General features: G+C 40.8%; 1 protein-coding gene across 2 annotated transcripts; it reads right to left on the reverse strand.

The window, feature by feature from the left end:
- Window positions 1–8,848: 8,848 nt before the first annotated feature.
- LOC119651827 (ER lumen protein-retaining receptor-like) lies at window positions 8,849–21,675 on the reverse strand. Of its 2 annotated transcripts, none has more exons than XM_038055619.1 (2): window positions 21,509–21,675; window positions 8,849–9,819 (listed from the first exon to the last, which is right to left on the reverse strand). In XM_038055619.1, exon 2 carries the CDS (start codon window positions 9,783–9,785, stop codon window positions 8,928–8,930), a length of 858 nt encoding a protein of 285 aa, XP_037911547.1. In that variant the 5' UTR covers window positions 9,786–9,819; window positions 21,509–21,675; the 3' UTR covers window positions 8,849–8,927. The 2 variants fall into 2 exon arrangements, with proteins under 2 accessions (XP_037911547.1, XP_037911548.1); XM_038055620.1 differs by lacking the exon at window positions 21,509–21,675 and adding an exon at window positions 21,052–21,193.
- Window positions 21,676–23,585: the final 1,910 nt, after the last annotated feature.

Here is a 23,585-nt window from a genome sequence, read left to right on the forward strand (position 1 = left end):
TCGAAAAAAAGTTCCATCAAGCTTTTATTGTTCGAAATAGGACGTCCACGGAGCCTAACGTCCACATAATCCCGCAGGTTCTCAATAATATTGCAGTCCGAATATTATGGAGAGGTTTTGAGCAGCTTCGCCCTCATGAGGGGTTTTATTTTTTCTTTTTGGTTGATTCTATTTGCATTGTGTCTGACAGGTTGTATATAACGTTCTTGTGCAAAAACAAAACACATTCAACTTCTTTCACACCCGTTCTGAGCTGTTATGTCTTTCATACGACGGTGTCCGGATTTCACTTTAGCTGACTATGTATTCAAGCTGAGTTGAAAAGTTAAAGAGAAAATCGCTATTGCCTGACTGTTGGTTGGTTGAAAAGTTAATTAATCGTATCTCTTACCATCATCTCTCTATCTCTTATCACGTACCACAAACTGCTTAGTTCAGATCTAAGTATGTATGCACGAAACTACCAAAGTTTCATCATGACCTTAAAGTGCAGAGCAGAAAGGATGCGAAGTAGGTCCAATATTCCAAATAATAGCTAAACTGATACTCTTATACGAGTCAAATGAAGTAAAGGTGAAGAAACTTGATATCATCAATTACGAAGAAGCCTGAAATGCGATTTCACACCCATGATAAGTACCAGACTTCATCATCATCAACGGCGCAACAACCGGTATCCGTTCTAGGCCTGCCTTAATAAGGAACTCCAGACATCCCGGTTTTGCGCCGAGGTCCACTAATTCGATATCCGTAAAAGCTGTTTGGCGTCCTGACCTACGCCATTGCTCCATCTTAGACAGGGTCTGCCTCGCTTTTTTTTCTACCATAGATATTGCCCTTATAAACTTTCCGGGCTGGATCATCCTCATCCATACGGATTAAGTGACCCGCTCACCGTAATCTATTGAGCCGGATTTTATCCACAACCGGACGGTTATGGTATCGCTCATAGATTTCGTCATTGTGTAGGCTACGGAATCGTCCATCCTCATGTAGGGAACCAAAAATTCTTCGGAAGATTCTTCTCTCGAACGCGGCCAGGAGTTCGCAATTTTTCTTGCTAAGAACCCAAGTTTCCGAGGAATACATGAGGACTGGCAAGATCATAGTCTTGGACAGTAAGAGCTTTGACCCTATGGTGCGACGTTTCGAGCGGGACAATTTTTGTAAGCTGAAATAGGCTCTGTTGGCTGACAACAATCGTGCGCGGATTTTATCATCGTAGCTGTTATCGGTTGTGATTTTCGACCCCAGATAGGAGAAATTGTCAACAGTCTCAAAGTTGTATTCTCCTATCCTTATTCTTCCTGTTTGACCGGTGTTCACGCCGCCTGCTCGATATGGATGAAGGTAGTTTGTACGTCTCGGGTGGTTCTTCCCATGATGTCGATATCGTCAGCATAGGCCAGTAGTTGGGTGGACTTGAAGAGGATCGTACCTCTTGCATTTACTTCAGCATCACGAATCACTTTGTCGAGGTCCAGGTTAAAGAGGACGCATGTTAGGCCATGATAGTGATCCTGCTGCTTTTATCTGGCCTCTCATATTGGTAAGGGTCAGCCTAGTCAGTCTTATAAAGTTCGTGGGGATACCGAATTCTCTCATGACCGTTTACAGTTTTACCCTGGCTATGCTATCATAGGCCGCTTTATAGTCGATGAATAGATCGTCAGGCATTGATTCGCTGTCCCATACCTTGAGCACAAGTTGATGAACCACTTGGTGTAACTGGTTACCTCCATATTTAACCAATCCGGCTGTAATTCCATCGGCTCCTGGCGACTTATGATTTTTTAACCGATGAATTGCAGTATTTGTCCGTCGTCTTCATTTGGTGAGACCTCCAACTCGCCGATGTTCTGGTTGTTCAGTAGCTCAACCCATCACTCCAATATGCCCATTCTGTCGGAAATCTGATTTCCCTCTTTGTCTCGGCAGGATGAGCATCGAGATGTATAAGGCTTCATCCTGCTGACTTGTTGGTAAAACTTGCGCGCCTGGTGCGGTTGCTCCCTGTACTTTTCTATAATAGTTCACAGACTTGTTGGTTCTCCCAGGCTTCCTTTTTCCGTCTGGGAAGTCGCTTCTCCGCTCGACGGAGTTCGTGATAAGTCTCTGCACGTGCCCGCGTTCTTTGAGAATGCAACATTACTCGGTATGCGACATTCTTCCGTTCCGTTGCTAGCTTACATTCATCGTCAAACCAGCCGTTCCGACTCCTTTTGCGGCTGAGGCTGTATCCATGATAACGTTCTTCAGGTGGTTGTGAACACAACACGTGGTCAATTTGGTTGAAAGTGGTCCCGTCTGGGGAGGCCCACGTATGTTTGTGAACCGCTTTCCGCGCAAACCAGGTACTTCCAACAACCATTTCGTGCGATGCTGCTAATTAAATAATCCGCAGTCCGTTATCATTTGTATTTTCGTGTAAGCTATGGGAGCTAACGTATCGCCTGAATACGGGCTCCTTCCCTACTTGGCTGTTAAAATCCGCAAGTATGATTTTGATATCATATCTGGGGCAGGCTTCGAGGGTTCGTTCTACTGCCTCGTAGAAGGTATCCTTCTCCGACTCTGCAGTCTCCTCTGTAGGGGCGTGAACGTTAATGATGCTTATATTTCTAAACTTGCTTTGCAAGCGCAGAGTGCATAGCCGTTCGCTTATGTTTTCAAATCCGATAACAGCAGGTTTCATTTTTTGGCTGACTAAGAAACCTACTCCGAGCACATGGTTTACTGGATGGCCACTGTAATATATGGTGTAGGGGTTTCTTCTCCAGGAAACCGGTCCCTGTCCAACGCATCTCCTGTAACGCTGTTACATCAGCCCTATATTGGGACAGGGTATCGGCTAGCTGCTTATCAGCTTCATCTCTATACAGCGAGCGCACGTTCCATGAGAAAATGTGCAAATCATTATTCCGTTGTCTTTGCCGGGTTCGTCGTTGTATAATCCGTCCAGTCCGAGGCTCCTGTTGTGGCTTCGTAACAACTTGTTTTCCATGTAGGGTTGTCAGCCATACCCAACCCCCAACCTGAAGGACCAGTTGGTACAATTTGTCCCGTTTTTAGGCGCGGCAGACTCGCCTTCATCCTTCTCCGTCTGCAGCTTTTCGTTAAGAAAGAGCTTCCAGTGGTCACCACGTGGAGGTGGAGATAGGGTTTGGTAGTAGAGCTGTTGCTGTTGGTTCAGCAGGCATTTCCCAGGTTTTATGCTCGATGTTTCGCCCTGGGACCTATACTATCCTTTGACCACCACCAGAGATGTTTGTTGAAAGTAACGGAATTTGGAGGGAAGGCTTTGTGCTTCCTTTTGATATATGGCTAAACTACATCTGAATATTTCCGCCTCATACGCCAAAGTGAAAATCACTGGCACTGAAAGTATACTTATAAAAAGTGGAGTAAAAGTTTCTAGACCCTCTATTTTCTGTATGAAATTTATATAGACAGTGGTTACGTAAACCTTTGTCTGGCTGTCCGAAACTTTTACACAACTTTTTTAGATCCACTGCCGAAATTACGGCCTTCTCATCTTGTATTACTTCAATCAACTGCTACTTATTATTAGATCGCGACTCCAGAAATCTTCTTCTTTGAAAGCTGCCAGGCTAATCTGTCCAACCAAGTACTCGTAAATCACTTCGGAAGCTATCAAAACTGTATGCGGTTGAGCTCCATCTTCCACCAAATTGTCTACTTTCCGTCCATAAAGTGATAGACTAAGTTGGCATGACTTTATCCGTTGTTGAGACACAACTCTCATTCGTATACAGAGTGTTTCATAGAAGACGACGGCAACTACTTGGCTTCCATAGTAGGTCTCGTTAGAAGGAAGGAAGGAAGTGGTAAGGAAAAAGTGGATAATGAAAATAGTGTATAAAGCTACTATTTCCGGAAATACCGGGGATAGGAATAAAGACAAAGCGCGGAATGGTCTGTTTTAGTTATATTTAAAATTCATTTTATTTACTTGTGTGTTATGTTTTATTATTGCGTCAGGTTTTAAATTTTTTGTCAAATCAATTTTCATCGAGATCGAGCAGGCGCACTGGTCCAACGGGAAGAATAAACGTCACATCATAGGGTCAAAGCTCTTACTGTAAAAGACTATGATCCTGCCAGTCCTCGTCAATTCCTCGGGGACGTGGGTTCTTAGCAAGAAAAATTGCAAACTCTTGGCCGTGTTCGAGAGAAGAATCCTCCAAATAATTTTCGGCCCCCTACATGAGGATGGACGATTCCGTAGCCTACATAACGATGAAATCTATAAGCCGTACCATGAACATCAGGTAGAGGATAAAATACGACTCAATAGGTTACGGTAGGCGGGTCACTTAATTCGTATGAATGAGGATGATTCAATATCTATGGTAGAAAAAGAAGACGAGGCAGACCCGGCCTGAGATGCAGCGACGCGAATCTCTTTACCTGGGAACCGGTTTCTGACAATTTTCGGACTGAACCATGCACCAATGGAGAAGGATGCTTTCTACAAGCAATTACACCCAGATCAGGAAAGACTTCCTAAAAATGGCGTTATGATCGTGATGGATGATCTGAATGCCAAGGTGTGATCTAATATTATCGTGACGGATATACGCTGCGGACTGCAATTTTCACCGCCCCGCCATTGGTGACCCATTGTTCATGCGTAGAAAAACTACGAGCAACCAGATTGACCATTTTGCGATTAGTAGTAGTAAGAGTTGTCCTCCTCGAAAAGGGTTACCATCTTATGGTTGCTTACGTTTGCTTGCGCCTTGCGTCCATCATTTCTCACATATTTTGAGAGCTGCGACTCACCAGCCGTTTGTATGAGCCAACTGTCGTTCAACAGTGGGAGAGCTATCTTACTGATCGATCAGCAGATACACTAAGTAACCCACCTGAAAATATCTTTCAGCATTGGGCCACCATGAAAAATGTTCTGCACAGGTCGTCGGCATAAGATGTAGTTGACTGTGGAAGCGGATCGATAAACAGAAGGGATTGAAGGTGCTTTCGGCCAGTGCGAAATCTCGGGAGGTTCAGCGTAATCCGCGCTGTGACAAAATGCAATTCGTTATTGCGCCCGTCAGCGAAACGGAAGATAGTGCAAAGCGCAATGACTTCAGAAGTGTATATAGCATCGCAAAAGAGCTTGCATGCGGCCATAAGTTTTTCCATGGTATTGTGAAGGGTTTCAACGGTCGACTTCTCATCCAGAATGACGAGCAGCTGAAGAGGGGATGGAACACTTCACCACGCCTCTTGTGGGTAAAGTGGTTAGCCACCATGTTATTCCACTCGAATGGAATAAGGGGATGATCGTTGAGGTTCCAAAGAAGAATACCCGTTTTGGGAGTGACAATTGGAGGGGTATTTTTGTGCCCTCTGTCGACGCAAAGATAATAGATAAAATAATCTTGTAAGACATATAAGAAGAGCTTGATCCCCAGAAGTCAGGCTGGTTTCCACCCCGGAACCTACTGGATTGACCACATCAACACAATGCGAATCACTCTGGAACAGTGTGTGGAGCTTAGATTTTTGCTTCACCTGTTTTTCATCGATTTCGGGAAAGCTTTCGACACCGCGAACAGAAAGTGTATCTGGACTGCTTTAGGCAGGAGAGCCATCCTAGACAAATTTGTAGTTATTATCAGAGTGACATGTGATGGTGCGAAATGTCACGTGCTGCAACGAGGTGAAATTTCAGAGGAATTTGAGGTCACAATCGGCGTCCGCCAAGGTTGCATCTTATGGCCGATATTATCTTTCCTCCTTATACGTGCTGCTTTGTCACTTGGATGTGGAGAAGTTCAGTAGATTGTTACAATTTTCCTCAACCACCTGGACGACGCTAATGATATGTGCTCCTTCACCAGGTCACCGCCCTTGGCCAAATGGCTTTAAATTTAGAAAGAGTGGCAAATTGAGTTGGACTGTGTATGGTCTTCATATATGTACACAACCAAGGTTCTTAATCTAACGGACGCTCTCTATCTACATCATTAGGAAGCGTGAATGAACTGAATGTTGCTCGGCGCATCAACAGTGCTAGATCCTCTTTCACTGTCCTGTCTAGAATCTGGAAATGTAGTAACCTCAACACCAAGGTCAAGTAGAGGTTGTTCTATGCTAGTGTTCCTTCTGGGTTACTATATGGAAGTAGCACATTGAACCACTATCACCACCTGTCTGCATCGTATCATCGGAGTAAGATAGCCTGTTACTACTTCAAAAGAAGAACTTGAGCCATGCAGTGGAACCCACTCTCCCCCAAGAACACTTGGCGCAGATCTATTTCTTTTTCTCTTTCAGAAAAAATAAACAAAAATATAGTTCGAGTTACTGCATTAAGTTCGACCTTACCTGATGTCTGGCTCGCGACAGCCTGACCAAGTAAATATATTCAATACTGTTATAAAAATGGTCATGCCATTGATGGCTCGGAAAAATGGTAGGACTTAGTCGACGTGGAAGGACGGTCCCCGGTCCTGTTAGCAAAATGAGGAAGATTTCTTAAACGCATAACGGCTTTAGGACGTAAGAAAATTAGTCAGAGCTAAACAAATGCGTGTCGGCACACTCATGGTACCTTTAATGATAAGACGAAGAAACTTCCAAGAGCTCTTCGGAAGGCCATCGAGCTTTATGCCATAAGCTTCGATGTAGAACTCGAAAGGTGTAAAAAGATTACACATGGATTTCTTTGTTTCGGTAAACCACATACATAATATGGTGTTGCCATTGTCATCTCGGGGGGTTTCCCCGAAGGCATTGAAGAGGTCGAGCGGTTTCATGACTGGCTGATTTAGCTTAGTTTAGTTTAGTTAACTGGGGGGAGCCACAGCTCCGAGCACTCAGGCCGTTATTAGGCCCATTGTACTATCCCCGTAAGTTGCCTATTCAATGGCTTCCCGCCTACGGTGTTCGCAGGCTTTAGCGAATCTGAGAACATTCTCAAGAGGCAGAGAGTGTGCAGATTCTTCATTGAAGAAAACCTTGCCAAGGTGTCTTCGTCTGAGATCTGAGGATGCCGGGGAGCTGCATAAAAGTGCAGGGCTGTCTCCTCCTCCTCCTCACATTGGCTGCACACAGCCGAAACCACTACCCCAATCTTTTCCATATGGTAGTTTAAGGGGCAGTGTCCCGTCAAAAGCCCTACTAGGGTTTTCATGTCCCACTTCTTAAGGGACAACAAAAATGCCGCTCTAGTGGCCCTAGGCTCCTTCACAAGGATTTTCGCTTGCCGACAAGGGTCCAAATTTCTCCACTCGGTTGCGAGGATCCTTGCAATTTCACCCTTCAGAGTAGACTTGACAGCAGATGGTCGGATTCCAAGAGCTGGTTCTGGCCCCACCATTGTGGATCCAGACCCTCGGCGAGCTAGTCTATCAGCCTCCTCATTACCGGCGATGTTAGAGTGCCCCGGCACCCACATCAGGAATGTTTCGTTCAGTCGGCCAAGTTTCAGCAGCACCTGATGACAACTCCACACCAACTGGCTTGATATGTTGGACAACAGTTGCAACATCTGTTCATCGATTTTAAAGCCGCCTATGATAGCATGGCCAGGGTAAAACTGTACACGGCCATGAGAGAATTCGGCATCCCGACGAAATTAATAAGACTGACTAGGCTGACCCTGACCAGTGTGCGAGGCCAGATAAAAGCAGCAGGATCACTCTCAAGACCATTCAACATCAACAGCGGTCTAAGACGCGCTATCATGGTCCATTGCAAAGATTTTTATGATAAACTGGATACTTGAGATGGTGCCTTGCCAAAAGCTGACACCAATGTACACAGAATATTGACCATTTTTGTTGCGTTCGTGACCAGAAAGATACTTTGCTTACTGAGCGACGAGAAGGATGCCGAGATTTCAAGTGAAGTGCTTGCTCATCTTTCGCTTCTACAAACACTGCTGACATTTGGAGCAAATTCCACCCGCTAGCGATATGGAAGTTAAAGGAGTAATGAAACGAATGAAATGGAGGAAAGCAACAGCACCTGATGACATTGCAACTTAGTTTTTGTAAGCGACTAAGCCAAATATTGAATCCCAGCACTTTAGCTCGGTGTGTAATTGAGCTGCGTGGTTACTCATGGAGAAACACCGTAACCAGCATTGTCCTCTCTACATTGCATTTCTGAATCCGTGCCAGAAGACCTCTTGCGCTGGGTTAAATTGCTCTACCGCGATTCGATGAGTAAAGTTTGAAGTGTGGCAGATATATCAAGACTATTTCGAGCACTCTGTCGGTGCTCATTAACAAAGCCCGTTTTTGGCCTCATGCAACACGATCTCAGACTGAATTTTAACAAAATACTTTTTTGACGATTGACATATAAGAAAAATCGGATACTATCACTGTCAGTGGCAAGCATCTCCTCAGCACTGAGCGGTTGTATGATGCTGTCAGCCAATAATGATCTGCATTATGAAATTGCTTTATGCATCAGCGCAACTTGGTTGAAATGGTGGCACATAACTGGCGTTCTTTGTGATGGATCATCAACGAATATTTCCAATCCAAAATGTACGGCAATGTCGTCCGCCTTGTCACCCTATGTGATTCTGAATGTTGACTTCGCAGCAATGGAGACAAAGAGGTTGCCTTGAGCCAGTGACGTTACTCGCATGATCACATCCAAAATTGTCAAAATTGTCTTCGATTGTATTTACATGTAATTCACGCTAACGCGAATGTTATACTTATTAATATCCTATCCCATTTCATTTTCGACCTAATATTGAACCTCATTCCAAAGAGAATCTAAGGCGTGGGAACGGAGACTTTTAGAGAAGGCAAGGGGTTCCGGAAATGTATTCATAACTGACTAAGGTAAAAAAATGTTAAATCGTAAAAAAATATTTATTCTAGAGTGAAATATACAGTACATAAAACAATCCATATATTTGCATATACAAATGTTTACATCACATTTGCTGTTTTCTCGTCAATGTCCACTTTACAGTCGTTTTCACTATTCTGCGCCACCATGCACGTCTTGATGTCTGGCCGACTAATTTCCTTGCGTTGAATGTAGTCAATCAATAGCTGCCTATCCTTGTCATTTAAATTCATATCCAACGGGCTGGGCTTCTTACAATCAATGACACTAACTTCGATCTCTCTGCCTTCATTTGCAGGCTTGCGGCATCCTAGACAAAAGAATACTGCAAATATCAGTGTTTGCGTTACACCACAAAAGAGCGATAAATAGTCTAGATGGTTTTCAGTTACGTAGCGGAAAATCCAGTTCAAGATGTAGAGCGATCGGTAGGATCCAAGGGCAAGCAAATAAATGATCATGTGTTTAGTGAATCCTCTTTTGCGGGTGAAGCACAATTGTGGTATAATTGCAACAGCTTCCAGGTATATGGAGAATGACCACAAAACCTCGTTCCAGACAAATTCATAGTTTATGAACATAGCCGCTATCAAGCAAGGAGTTATCACGTATCCAATGTGAACCGTATCGTATTCTTGTTCATAGGTTTTCCGGAACCTCCCATATATTAGACAAACCGTAGTGAGAGTGCATGCGATGTACGCCATTTTCATTCCAGTGTTGTACATGCTGAGAAAGTAGACGAAGAGATCCGAATAACGTGTAAGAAACACTATCAGAAGGAGAATTTGTGTACGTCCAGAAACTCCTATGCAGGATTTAGTTTTTGTAATTTTGTATAATAGCAGGAGCATAGCGAATAAGTGGCACATGTCCCCAAGGAAGCGAAATATATTCATCCTCCCCCATAGAATGAAAAGGTACATGTCTTCCCACATTTCTTCCTTCCGGGGATAGTAAAACTGAGTCTATCTGAAAATAAGAAAAAGATGTGTAAAAATAAGATAAAGATGCGTATGTTAATATCATTCATGCGAACGTTTGGAAATATAATATGTTTATGCTGTTTGCTTCTATCGATTGAACCTTTATTAAATTGAGAGTTTGCATGATTTTCTCACAATTAAAGTGTGTTAGTTTAAAATACGATTGTTTGACAAATGAATTCATGATTTGTCAATACACATATTGTTTCAAGATTCGTTGAACATTTTGGCGAAAATAAAGAGAGTTGGAAACGAAATAATATGATTGTTAATTATAGAACAGATTCAGAAGAAACAATACATAGGAACAATAGAAAAAAGGATATGCTTAAAACCGAATATCAAATGACAGATTACCATATCAAAAGCAGGGAAGATGTATTTAAATATACCAGATTGAAATGGACAAAAAAGTCTCCAAAGAAATGCAATGTAGTCTGCGTCTCAGCCTATTTGCATGGCTTCAACTAAATATATTCATTTTTTGCTCATTTTCGTTATCTCTCTATTAACATATGTCATAATTTTTAGTTATACGAAATAAAATTGAAAGTTTATATATGGCGAAAACCATAAAGTTGGCATTCATACTGAGGGCATAAATGACAGACACCTAAATCTTGCAAAAAACGTGTTAATTGCGTGACACACATTGACAGATCCTCTGAAGTAATTAACAGCTTCCTTTGCATCAGCTCCCAATAATAAACAAGGACAAATTGATCCCTCAAATATTTAATTAACTTATGAAATTAAATATCTCCGCTTTTGAATCTGATTTGGCCAGCGTGCCACAGCTCATGAATTGGCCGACACACCGAAGCCAGATCTCATCTACATTACACAGACTCACTTTGGCAATTCTCATGTTATAAATTTTACCGGATGCAATACTATCTGGGACCACCAAGGGGCACCATAGTACATTAGAAAGAATATGAGCATGTCCCGATCCTTGACTTCCATCTAGTTTCTGAGGCTATAAAAGCTGTTAGAAGCAGAAACACTAAATTAATTAAAATGAATGAGTCTGAACATACATAATTCTCTTCTTAAACATACAGTTTCACTTAAAAATCAGGCAAATCTGGGGATAAAATCTTAAAAGATTTTTTTTGTAGACATGATAGCAAACCTAATGCCAAGTATAAAGCATTTCTCTCCCGGATAACCTGCTTAAACACTCTAATCCGTTCGTTCTAATTAATAACAACAAATCTGTCTGTGACAATGCAAAGATAGCACCAATCCTGGCTGAAGCTTTTTACCCTTAACTTAAGACCGTTCAGTCTTCAAATAACCGTGTTATATCCTTTGTTGTGCATAGTCTGTTGACTCTAATAGTCGCAGAATCATTTGGGTGGAAATTGGTCCCATCTGCACCTAGGTAGTTCGTAATATATAGTATATGCATACATTATGTCAAACTACTGACTTTAGTGCAATTCTGACATTCAGAGTCTTAGATTGCAGTAAATATGCACAAAAACGACAATTTTGACCTATCATTACTTTGTTATTAATCGTGCGATTTCCAGCAAACATACTAGTATCATATTTTTATATTAATCTAGGCAACATGGTTGCAAAAATTTATGGTGCAGCTTTGTTTTTTTTTTTCAAATTTTTCGGTTGAGTGGCTTTTGAGAATGGACCCGTGAAAAAATTTCAGCTTTCCAGCTCCCGCACATTTCCCGCTTGTAACAGCTGAGTTCAGCTTTGAAAAGTACTAATCGAAACTCTTCATTTCATGCCAGAGGCTCAAGCGGAGAAAACCTGCTGAGCTGGACAGGAGCTCCAGGGTGAAAATCATACGGGTTTTATTTCTGATGAAAGTAAAACAGGTCTCGTTCTCAATACCCATTCAACCGAAAAATTTGAAAAATTCACAATAATGCATCTATATGAAATCTAGGGCTCAAAATACATCCCGTTCCAATATCTGCACAAATAAATTTAATAATAGTATATTACCATGTCTTAGAAATTTACCGGAAAATCCCCTTCCCCATACCAGAAATACAAAATCTGGCAGCAGCCTAGAACATAATACTCAAAAGTTTGAAGGCAATCCAACTATTATTAACAAAGTTATAGAAGGTTTCAGGTAAATTTATTGCACCCTAAGAAGTGTATAACGTCATCATCATACAAAGTGAACTTATATAAACGGCGGGGTCCATGAAGACGTTTTGGTTTTCTTTTTTTGTTTTTTAGTTATCTGCATATCAGTGTCAATTACTCGAGGGAGACATGTATATATATATGTAATAAAGCCGGCGAGTAGTAACCAGTATAATAGACATGTGTGTACATGATTCCGAGCTGTTTTTAAGGGAATTATTTTATATTATATTATTTTTTTGGCAAAATCGATTTCCTAAAAAACACTGGTTTTGCGTTCAGTATATATTCAGAAACAGAGTACAAAAGTTTATTCAGGTTTACTCACTCTAAAAATGTATCTATAGCGAATATTCTGAGTGCGCGCGTAAGCGTGATTTGGGAGGGATTCAGACAGCTGGTGATCGGAGCGGTGTAGTTGCTTTTCTTTTGTGCACCCTCCAGCGCTACGCGAAGAAATTTAATCTTTATAAAAAAAGATTTATGAAGATCTTGCACCGGAGCACACATACAAAATACAAATTAAAGCTTCAACGGTTGTGTTTGGATTATAGTTCAAAAACAAATGTATTCTGGAAGCAAAATCGTTGAAATTGCAGCCCATTGTGTTGTATGCCTTTTTAAAGAACCTTTATTAAAAATCATGGAAACCATGGGTATTTCGATTGGCAACACAGCAGCGGATTTTGTGCAGAGACAGGGCAACAATCGGATTAAGCTTGCCTTGCAGCATTGAAGTTTCAAAAGAACGCCGGTCAAGGCACAGGAAAATGAGTTTTTTGAAGAGCAGGAAGGAAATATGTATGGAGCTGGCATCGTTGATTGAGTGTAAGGTCTTTTTTTTCTTAATTTTTAAGACAGTTTTTTAAAAAATATTTTAAAAATGTTTTTCTCGAAACATTGACTGATTGATTTGATTTTACAAAAACTATTTAACCGATCGAGCTGAAACTTTGAGGGATTATTCGTCATATATATGGTTATAGCTCGTAGCAGAATCATGAATATCTGTTGTCATTTGAGCACCTTTTTAAACAACATAACCTCAAAAAATAAGTCGAAAAATCGAATAGTACGCCATTTTGTTATTATATTTTTTACTTAAATTACTTGATTTTGGTACGGGCTATAGCGACTTATTTATAATTTAGCATACATTTTGAGTTTTTGATTTCAGAGGTCCCTGAGTCGAGAAATCAGGCTTTGTTGTGGCAGCCATATCTGGGTCACATTGGATTATAAAAATTAAAAAAAAAATGTATTTTTGCATTTGTGAAAAAATCATACTATAGATATTAAAATTTAATATAAAAAAAAATTCTTAAAAAATTTGTGCAAAAGACTAGAGATGCCTCCTCAATTTACGTAAGTGCTTTTGTGCACGGAGTAAAGTGGAAATGCGTGAAGATTTGTTAGATCAATTTATCAGTGTTTATTTATTTAGGATGAACACAGTATTATGTCGTTGATATGTATGTACATACTCTAAGATACACTTAGAGTTTAGAAAAATATTGCGGAATATTTTGTATTCTTAGTTACATATGTACGAATGGAAAACGTGAAGTGGCGAGCTTTCGGTATTCCGACTGATTTTTAAATTTATATGGAGCTTTTAGATAAGAAACTTACCTTTCTGGATAAGTATATGACATAATATATCTTCGTTCAACATTATTATGAAAAATCAAAGTAAGAAGAAATTGGCAAAAATACAAAAATACAAAAGAATAATCGGAAACATAGATAATTTGTTCCTCCTAGGTACAGTTTTTCAGGGGTTGAAATTTAAAAGTAGTATTCAAGTTTTCTTCAAAAGGAAAAGAATGCGGAAGCAACAACGCCGACATCAATATAGACAACAGGAAATACGTCACCTAATAATAAAGTACTGCAGACAGGGAAAAACTGTCCGAACCATCAGACAAATTGTTGGTCGAAGCCACTTCACTGTTTACGACCTAATGGAACGTTATAAAGGAAATTTTTAAATCCAAAATCAGAGCAGAACTGCTCAGGGAGAAGACTAGAGCGCGATCCCTACAAAAAGTTGATAAAAATATTATTCTACCAAAAAAGGATGTTTGAACCGAAACGGTTGAAAATTTTCTTGGGAAATAGGATTTTCATAACAGAATAGCTAGAAAAAAGCAATACATCAGTAAGTAAAAAAACTTCCAAGACTTTAGTTCTCTAAAGAATTTTTGACTTTGAATTATTGACTTTGGGAAAACGGAAGCTTTTACCATTCAAATCATATTTAACTTTTTCTAATATAATACAAGTATTATGAACTGCATGGCTCTGATAGTAAAATATACATAGTATGATGGGCCACTATCAAGGAAGGTCAGGGGTGCGTTTTTCCGACGCAGGAATATGGGATTTTTAATTTATAGATGAGGAAGTGGATTGATTCCAATATTTGCACATCTTAAAGTAAAATATGCGATAAAGCGCTGAGGACCTGAATATATGATGATCCCAACCACATTTAGTATGTTGCTGAAACGTGGCTCATCTAAAACTGCCTAAAAAATCTGAAAACACCATCGCAATTATCGTATCTAAATGTTACTAAACAGGTTTAAGAAGAATTGGTAAGAGAGCTATAGAAATTAAGATTTGAAAATGTAGCGAAGTTTAAGGAGGCTATTAACCAAGAGTGAAATTATATTTCCCCGGAATTGTGTGAAAATCTCGCGCTCTCGATCCCCAGACGCTCAGAAGCATTACTAGAAATAAAAGGAAATGCTCCGTCCTTACTCTGCTGATAAACTCTTCAAGTATGATTTTGCTATCATACCTGGGATCGGCTTCGAGGGTTCGCTCTACTGCCTCATAGAAGGTATCCTTCGCTGACTTTGTAGTCTCATCTGTAGAGTTGGGAGCGTTAATGAGGCTTATGTTTCTAAATTTCACTTATGTTTTTAATGCCGATAACAGCAGGTTTTATTTTTTTGGGTGACTAAGAAACCTACTCTGAACGCATGATTTACTGGATTACCACTATAATATATAGTGTGGCTTTTCATCGGGAAAACGGTACCTGCCCATCGCATCTGGTGCTTAGAGGTGGCGGTGAGGAAGACGGGGCGGCAACTCTGTCGGCCAAACCAAAGCCAAGGGGCCGTGGAGAACCTCCATAGCACCGGGAGACACTGTACTCACTTTGGCTTGCCGGCCGTGATGCAGTAGGCGAATACTCTAAAGGCCTAATCAGAGCGATCAGAACCGAGTCTGCACAGGCACTCATCTGAAGTGGCAAATTGGTCAAAAAAACCTCACCAGGGGTATACTGGTACCATGGGAACCGAGATAGCCCCTGGACTCTCATACTTCGGGTGAACTCCCGTTGTATGTGAGTACAGCTCGGTTATTTGCGGTTGGCCCCCTAGTGGGAGTTTCATGGGGGTTGTTGGTTATGCTCAAGCGAGAAGAGACCTTCGGGCCTCGGGGTGGTGTTGCGTTTCAACACGGGTGCCCTACTCCTTAGTTCCATAGAGATTTAGGTAGGTCTTGCATCCACCAGTATGAATGCTAAGCCATGCACTTGGTATAGACTGGTACCGTTGTTGCTTGTCTCAGCGGGGCTCTGATTGGGGTCACAAAATCAATCCGTGTCCTAAGAAGACCGTGGGATTAAGTCTTCCAGACAGGTGCTCACGTTAAACCCTCAAGGACTTAACTGCCCATCGCATCTATTGTAATGCTGAGCTTTATATTTGGAGAGGGTGTCGGTATCGCAAATCGTTCTTTCGTATTCCTTGCCGGGTTTGTCGTTGTAAAACCCATCCAATCCGAGGCTTCATTTGTGGCTTCGTAAAAAGTTGTTTACTTTGTAGGGTTGCTAGCCCTACCCAACCCCCTGGAGGACCAGTTGACACATTTTGTCCCGTTTTTAGGCGCGGAAGACCCGCCCACATCCTTTTCCGTCCGCAGCTTTTCGTTAAGAAGGAACTCCCGTGGAGATGGAAATAGGATTTGGTAGTAGAGATGTTGATGTTAGTTCAGCAGGCGTTTCGCAGGTTTTATGCTCCATCGTGTGTACCCAATCCACGTTTCACCCTGGAAATTATACTACCCTTTGTCCACCTGCTCCGACTTCGATGTTCAGATCAATCTTGGCAAGTGAGCGGTATTTAAATTTAAATACATATGTTTATGTATCTGAATTGAATTTCGCGCCAACTTTAAAAGCTAACCGATTACTGCTAGTGATAACTGAACCAAATTTAATATCATTGATATCATTAGTTATTTAGTTAGGCTTACGTTTCTTAAACGACAATATTTTTGGTGATTTTGGCAATGTCTGACTTTGTAGAGAAATTTCGGTCGCAGACATTTTCATGTCAAGGAAATCAAGGAATTAGTGCTGAAAATTGTCAATTGACAGTTGGAGAGCTTATCGATATGGTTAGCGTTTCAATTGGATCAGTTAAAACAATTTTGAAGGATCACTTGGGACTCAGAAAAGTGGTATCTATTATAGTTTGATGATAATAAACATTCGTAGTTTTTGCATCATGATAATGCGCCATCTCACACGGCATTGATTCTCCGCAAAAAATCTACTCATATCATTCAACAACCACTTGGGTCAACTATCTGTGACTTTTGACTACGGCTCCGGGGACACCGGAGGCTATACCAGAAAATGACTTTTCGCGAAATGACATGAGCGACATTATGTGGAGTTCAAAGGGGGCTCCCCATACATGCAAAGGACAATGTGAATTTTTTTTTTAATCGAATGTGGGTGTCAAATGAAAGGTGTCGATTAGTACTTTCCGAATCTGGTATTAGTTTTGACATGAATTGTGTGCGCGAGTAAGGAGTCAAAATGTACACACTTAAAATAAAGGCAGGACTTATTTTCGGAAACTACCCAACCAAAAAATACACGAAATCCAAACCGCAAAATATGCCATATTTCGATATCTGGTCAAATAAACTTACTAATAGTATATTACCAGCTTTTAGAATTTGACTCTTAAGTTCATCCTAGTAGTACCAAATGTACCAGCGTAGAGGACAATGTCTCGCATATGCTTGCCAATTTTCATAGAAATTCGGCCATTAGTATCAGTTATAGTAATTCAAACTTATCAAATTCCTGCGAATTTACTGCATTTGAAGCCATGCACATAAGATGCTGAAATCATAACGAGAATAATCGACTTTTAATATATATGAAGAAGTTACTTAGGTGAACATATTTTCAGGTTTTATGTGAAATAAAAGGTTAAGGTTTTGTGTGAAACAAAACCTTATTAGAATCAATCCGATGATTCGATGTCTGTCTGTCTGCCTCACCCGATTTATTCGGAAACAGCTGGACCGATTGTCACAAAATATGGTGCGTGGTCTTTGAATCCCTTTACATATACCAAATGGCGCCACTTTGTGTTGAATTTAAGGGGGCTCCCCATATATGCTAAAGGGGGATGCAAACTTTTTTTCACAGAATATAACCATGCGGGGTATCAAATTAAAGGGCTTAATTAGTACTTTTCGAAGCTTCGGTATTTGATATCGGGTAAAACGTAGGAGAGTGGGAGGTCAAACTATGACCATCGCTCTGGAAAGCGAAGAGCTGGGACCCAACATTGTGGTTCAGTGAATTCTTTAATCGGGTTATTAAGGAAGGAAGAACACCATCTGACTGGCAAGAAAGTACCACTGTTCCAATATGGAGAAAGAAAGGTAGTCCAGCAGAATGTTCACATTACCGTCCGATCCGGTTACTTTCCCATACCATGAAGATTTTTGAACGCATTCTTGACAACCGAATTCCCGAAATCGTTGAAATAACCGTGAATCAAGCCGGATTTGTCAAAAACTGCGGAACTACTGACGCAATACTCGCTGCGCGGTTACTCATGGAGAAACACCGTGAGAAGCATCGCCCTCTTTACATTGCCTTTCTGGATCTAGAGAAAGCGTTTGACCGTGTACCACACGAACTCATCTGGTATGCTTTACGACAACACTTCGTGCCAGAAGGACTCGTGCGGTGAGTTCAATTGTTCTACCACAATCCGAAAAGTAAAGTTCGATGTATGGCGGGTGTATCAAAACCGCTTCGTGTATCTGTTGGTGTTCATCAAGGAAGCGCCCTCTCACCACTCCCCTTTGTTCTTGTTATGGACACCGTCACACGGGATATCCAACGTCCAGCGCCCTACACACTGCTTTATGCATATGATGTTTTCCTTCGCCTCATGCACCATGGTCTCAGATTGAATTTAAACAAAACTGAATTTTTAACGACCGTTCCCCATGAAACAGGCACAATCACTGTCAGCTGCAGTGATCTGCCCAGAACTGAGCGATTTAAATACCTCGGGTCAACGCTATCAGCCAATGGAGAACTGCGTTATGAAATTGCTTCAAGCATGAACGCAACCTGGATAAAGTGGCGTTCCACAACTGGTGATCTTTGTGAGCGACGTGTCAACGAACGTCTCAAATCTAAAATTTACCGCAATGTCGTCCGTCCTGTCGCTCTCTATGGTTCTGAGTGTTGGCCGACTATAAAAGACAATGAACGGCGTCTTACGGTAATGGAGACGAAGATGCTACGTTGGACTAGTGCGTCACACGTTTAGATCACATCCGCAATGAGGATATCCGCGATCGTTATGGGGTTGCACCGATCGTGGAAAATTTGCGAGAGAGGTGTCTTCGATGGTATGGTCACGCAATTCGTGCCAACGAGAATTTACTTGCCAAGATTGGTCTGAACATCGAAGTCGATGGTAAACGACCAAAAGGCAGACCTAAATAACGGCGGCTTGATACGCTAGATGGGGATTTGAAAGCCTCGAGATTGCACCCAGATCAGGCATTCGATAGAGCCAAATGGAGAAGTCGATCACGACGACCCAGCTTGTGAACGGGACAAAGGCTGAAGAAAAACTGCAACAGGTCTCGTTTTCAGAACCTATCCCATCTAAAAAAAAATCACAATTTTGTATCTAAATGAAATCTAGGCTTCAAAATACGTCCCTTTCCGAAATCTGTACAAATAAAATTAATAATAGTATATTAGCACATTTTAAAAATTTGACTGGACGCTTTAAGTGCGTGCTAGAAGTACAAAATTTGGCAGTGGTATAAGGGATAAGGTATAACTTTGATTTGAAGGAAATTCCACTATTTTTTCTGGATTTGAGCAAGCCAGTTTAATGTGTTGATGCTATTTTTCTCTTTGCAGCGGGTACACAACCGACAATTCGCTGGAATCCGTCCCATACAACGATCCGGCGAACTTCAACAATACTTTCTGGTATAATTTCACCACAAACTCTGCGCCCAGATTTCTGGTGCAAGTGAAGTGATTCGTATGTAAATACTACGTTGCTCTAATCTCGGTCAATATTTTCCTTGGCCAAACTTACTCGTTTTTCTATGTGCTTCGCAGACAATGCAGGTTTTCTCTTGTGAGAGATATCGGATTCTCGAAGTCTTTGCCTAATCTAAGCTTAATCTTCTTTTTCGGTAATATTTCCCTTGCTATAACCAAAGATCTTGTACTTGACACTCATTTTCTTGAAATAGCTAACTACTTGTGAATTTAACTGGAATTGAAATGAAAATTCCATTGCGATCTGGCTTTTATACTGGACTATTTAAATCCTGATTACCTCCTCTCTACCTTTATAAAATAAGGAAACTATGTGTACACGTTCTTAATAAACACACTCTAAATCGGAAATTTATATACATATATATGTAATAAGTATAGTATTCGGTAATAGGCAATGTTTGTTTGTTTAGGATGAGTATAATAATAATATTAATATGTACGTACATCTTGCAGTTTGAAAAACAAGTCAGAATACCGGAAGCTGGGCGCTTCGGGTGTAAAGGTTTTGTGTTCATCTGTGAGAAACATTTTTCCATTCGTATATAGTTACAAATCCAACATCTTCCTCATATTTTTCCAAACTACAAGATATGCGTACATATTACAAATTTAGATATTATTCTCACCTTAAACAAACAAACTGGCTATCACCCAATACTGTACATATCCATGCACGTATATAAATTGATCGTACTAATATTTCCGGTTTACTTCCTGCACAAAAGTATACGTATGTACATATATCGTACGTATATTGAATACCGCTGGTTTAGGGTAATTAACATTGATATATAAAGGACCCAATAACTTAAATAAAATGTTTCTTTGGATCCCCCATTCATGTGAGCTCACTTTGTTGTGGTATTGGCGAATTGATATAGGATCATGACGTCATACACAAAAAAAAAACTTGTTAGCACTGATGAAGGGAACAAGTGGTTCCCGAAATATCGCTATTTGCAAAAATAAATATCCACACCAACGGGAAAGAATCAACAAGTTTTTTATTATTTCAGATAATATGTTATGATTAACTTTATTCATGCAGATATCGGAACGGAATGTATTTCGGGGTCTAGATTTCGTTTAGATACATCACTGTGATTTTTTTCAGATTTTTCGGTTGGATAGGTTCTGAGAACGTGACCTGGTTCACTTTTTCTGGGTCATATTTTGAACCCTCACCCCCCTACGTTTTACTCAATATCAAATGTGCGACCAGATTCGAAAAGTACTAGTTGAGCCCTTTCATTTGATACCCCACATAGGCACATTTTATGAAAAGAAATTTTGCACCCTTTATTCACATGTATGGAGAGTCTTCCCTTAAACTTAACACAAAATGGCGCCACTTGCTGCATGTAAAAGGAACAACAGATCGCACGCTTTTACCAATTTTCGTGACAATCGATCTAGTCGTTTTCGAATAAATCGGGTGTAACCGACAGACACACATCGAATCGATTCTAATAATGTTTTATTTCACACAAAACTGTAAAAATATGGCATAATACCAGTTGTTCCCTTCCTCAGTGAGTTTTTGTCAGACAGCTCCTCGAAATACCGGTATATGAGGGAAAAAACTCAATATTCGGAATTTAAAAAATAAAATTTCTCTGTTTCTTTTTTTATTATAAAATAAGCCGAAAAACGAAACACACAACCGAAGAAATTACATAATTTGTTGTTTTTCACCTGGCCCCGAACTCCTCTACTTACCAGTACTTGGAATTGTTTATTGTGCACACAACTTTTGATAAAAAAATGCCACTATAGGACGAAGGGGGACGTAACATACGAGGATGTGTGTAGGCAACTGCTCGTCAGAGGTCGAAGGCAATGGGAGTGTACTATAGTAGAGGCGTTTTTTTTTTCAAACCGATAGTAATATTATCTCCTAACTGTAAACAATTATTTTTCCACATATTTGGCTTTTCCTAGTTACGACTTTGCTCGATTATAGTTGCATTGCCTTTCATGCATCATCGGCTTGCACTTACGAGTATATCAGCACAATTTCATCACCTCAGAAATGGGAAACCCAATAAGTGTTTCTTGCTGGCTATCCCCTTGTCTGTGCAAAGCGTAAGCAACTGAGAATTTGTAAACAAACTGCTCCCACATGCACGAAATGTTGTTTATTCCCCAAATCACTAATGAATACGTGGATATTTACCTAAATTGCGAAACTCAAAACACTTTCTGAAGCAGCAAAACTACAGCAAGTAAACTGCACTTTTTGACCTCCGCACTATCACTTTGCGTGCGTACCAGAACGCTCAAGAATAACTAGAACGACAATTCTTCGATAGTGAAATGTGTTGTGAATAAAATATTTTCATACTAAAAGCATTCGTTATTCGCTGAAAACAAGTCCACATTTCTGTAAAAAGTAAAAATATTGAAGCTTTCGCATGAAGTCCAAGCTTTTTCAATGGGGAGTTGATTTCATGTTATGTACGTACTTATATGTAATACGTAGGTCTCCGATATTTAATAGCAACCTCGTGGCGCCCTGAAAGCTTTGGGTGGCATTGGGAAGAAGTATCTCATTAGGTTTGGGGCACGCCAAATGGTGAAAAATAGTGCACATAAAGCTCGATTGCCGGTCGTTAACATAACAGTCGAAGAAAAATCGAGGGGACCAAGGAATTAACCAAAATTTATATTAGGGAAGTCGGGACAAGGTACCTTAAGGAGAAACCACACTAGGAAATTCGTGCTCGTTAATATTTTATGAGAGAAGAGCCGAGGGATTATCCGGTAAAGGTTCAGGCTTGAGCGCCTACGAAGTAGTCGCTTTATGTCCTCACGTTATCTTGCAGTTCTAAGTAAGTAGCGTATTTATAATTACTTGGCGTCATTTGTAGTTCAGTTCAATTGTATTTTGTTTGTAATTAAGAGTACGAAATGTCTTCATATCCAAAAGGCGACTTTTCAAACAATTTTTTTTTCAAACGCGTTGTTCTCAAAATGACGTTTTTCATATTTGAGGGAGTCGTAACTCAAAAGGTAATGAACGATCACTACGAAATTTGGAGGTATAGTTCTGTGTAAAATTACCAAGAATATGAACCAACATTTGGGACATCATATTTTTAAGGCGGCGAAAATTGAAAGAAAAACATTTCATCATCAACGGCGCAACAACCGATATCCGGTCTAGGCCTGCCTTAATAAGGGACTCCAGCAATCCCTGCTTTGCGCCTCGTCTTCTTTTTCTACCATAGATGTTGCCCTTACAGACTTTTCAGGCTGGATCATCCTCATCCATACGGATTAAATGACCCGCCCACCGTAACCTATTGAGCCGGATTTTATCCACAGCCGGACGGTCATGGTATCACTCATAGATTTCGCCGTTATGTAGGCTACGGAATCGTCCACCCTCATTTTTCGGTGGATTCTTCTTTTGAACTTGGCCAAGAGTTCGTAATTCTTCTTGCTAAGAACCCAAGTCTCGCAGGAATACATGAGGACTGGCAAGATCATTGTCTTGTACAGTAAGAGCTTTGACCCTATGGTGAGACGTTTCGAGCGGAACAGTTTTTGTAAGGTGAAATAGGCTCTGTTGGCTGACAACAACCATGCGCGGATTTCATCATCGTATCTGTTATCGGTTGTGATTTTCGACCCTAGATAGGAGAAATTATCAACGGTCTCAAAGTTGTAATCTCCTATCTTTATTCTTCCTGTTTGACCAGTGCAGTTTCATGTTGTTGGTTGGCTCGTTTTCGGTGTTGACGTTGCCATCATATACTTTGTCTTGCCTTCATTGATGCGCAGCCCAAGATTTCGCGCCGCCTGCTCGATCTGGATGAAAGCGGTTTGTACGTCTCGGGTTATTCTTCCCATGTTGTCGATGTCTTCAGTATAGGCCAGTAGTTGGATGGACTTAAAGAAGATCGTACCCCTTGCATTTACCTCAGCATCACGGATCACTTTCTCGAGGGCCAGGTTAAAGTGGATGCATGATCGGCCATCGCTTGCCGCAGAGAGAAAAGCTGATCTGTTGCTGATTTGCCTAGAGTGAAGCCTGTTTGGTATGGGCCAATGATGTTCTGGGCGTATGGGGCTATCTGGCCTAGCAAGATAGAGGAGAATATCTTATAGATACTCAGCAACGTGGTACCTCTATAATTGCTGCACTGTGTGATATCTCTCTTTTTATGTATGAAACATATAATGCCTCGTTGCCAGTCGTCAGGCATTGATTCGCTGTCCCATACTTTGAGCACAAGTTGATGAACCAT

The sequence above is a fragment of the Hermetia illucens genome, chromosome 3, assembly GCF_905115235.1.
Source record: "Hermetia illucens chromosome 3, iHerIll2.2.curated.20191125, whole genome shotgun sequence".
In the NCBI taxonomy this organism is placed as follows: Eukaryota; Metazoa; Arthropoda; class Insecta; order Diptera; family Stratiomyidae; genus Hermetia; species Hermetia illucens.

Bases quoted from the DNA above. Each gene is read 5' to 3' on its own strand.
- LOC119651827 (XM_038055619.1), bottom strand. From the start codon at position 9,785: ATGTGGGAAGACATGTACCTTTTCATTCTATGGGGGAGGATGAATATA.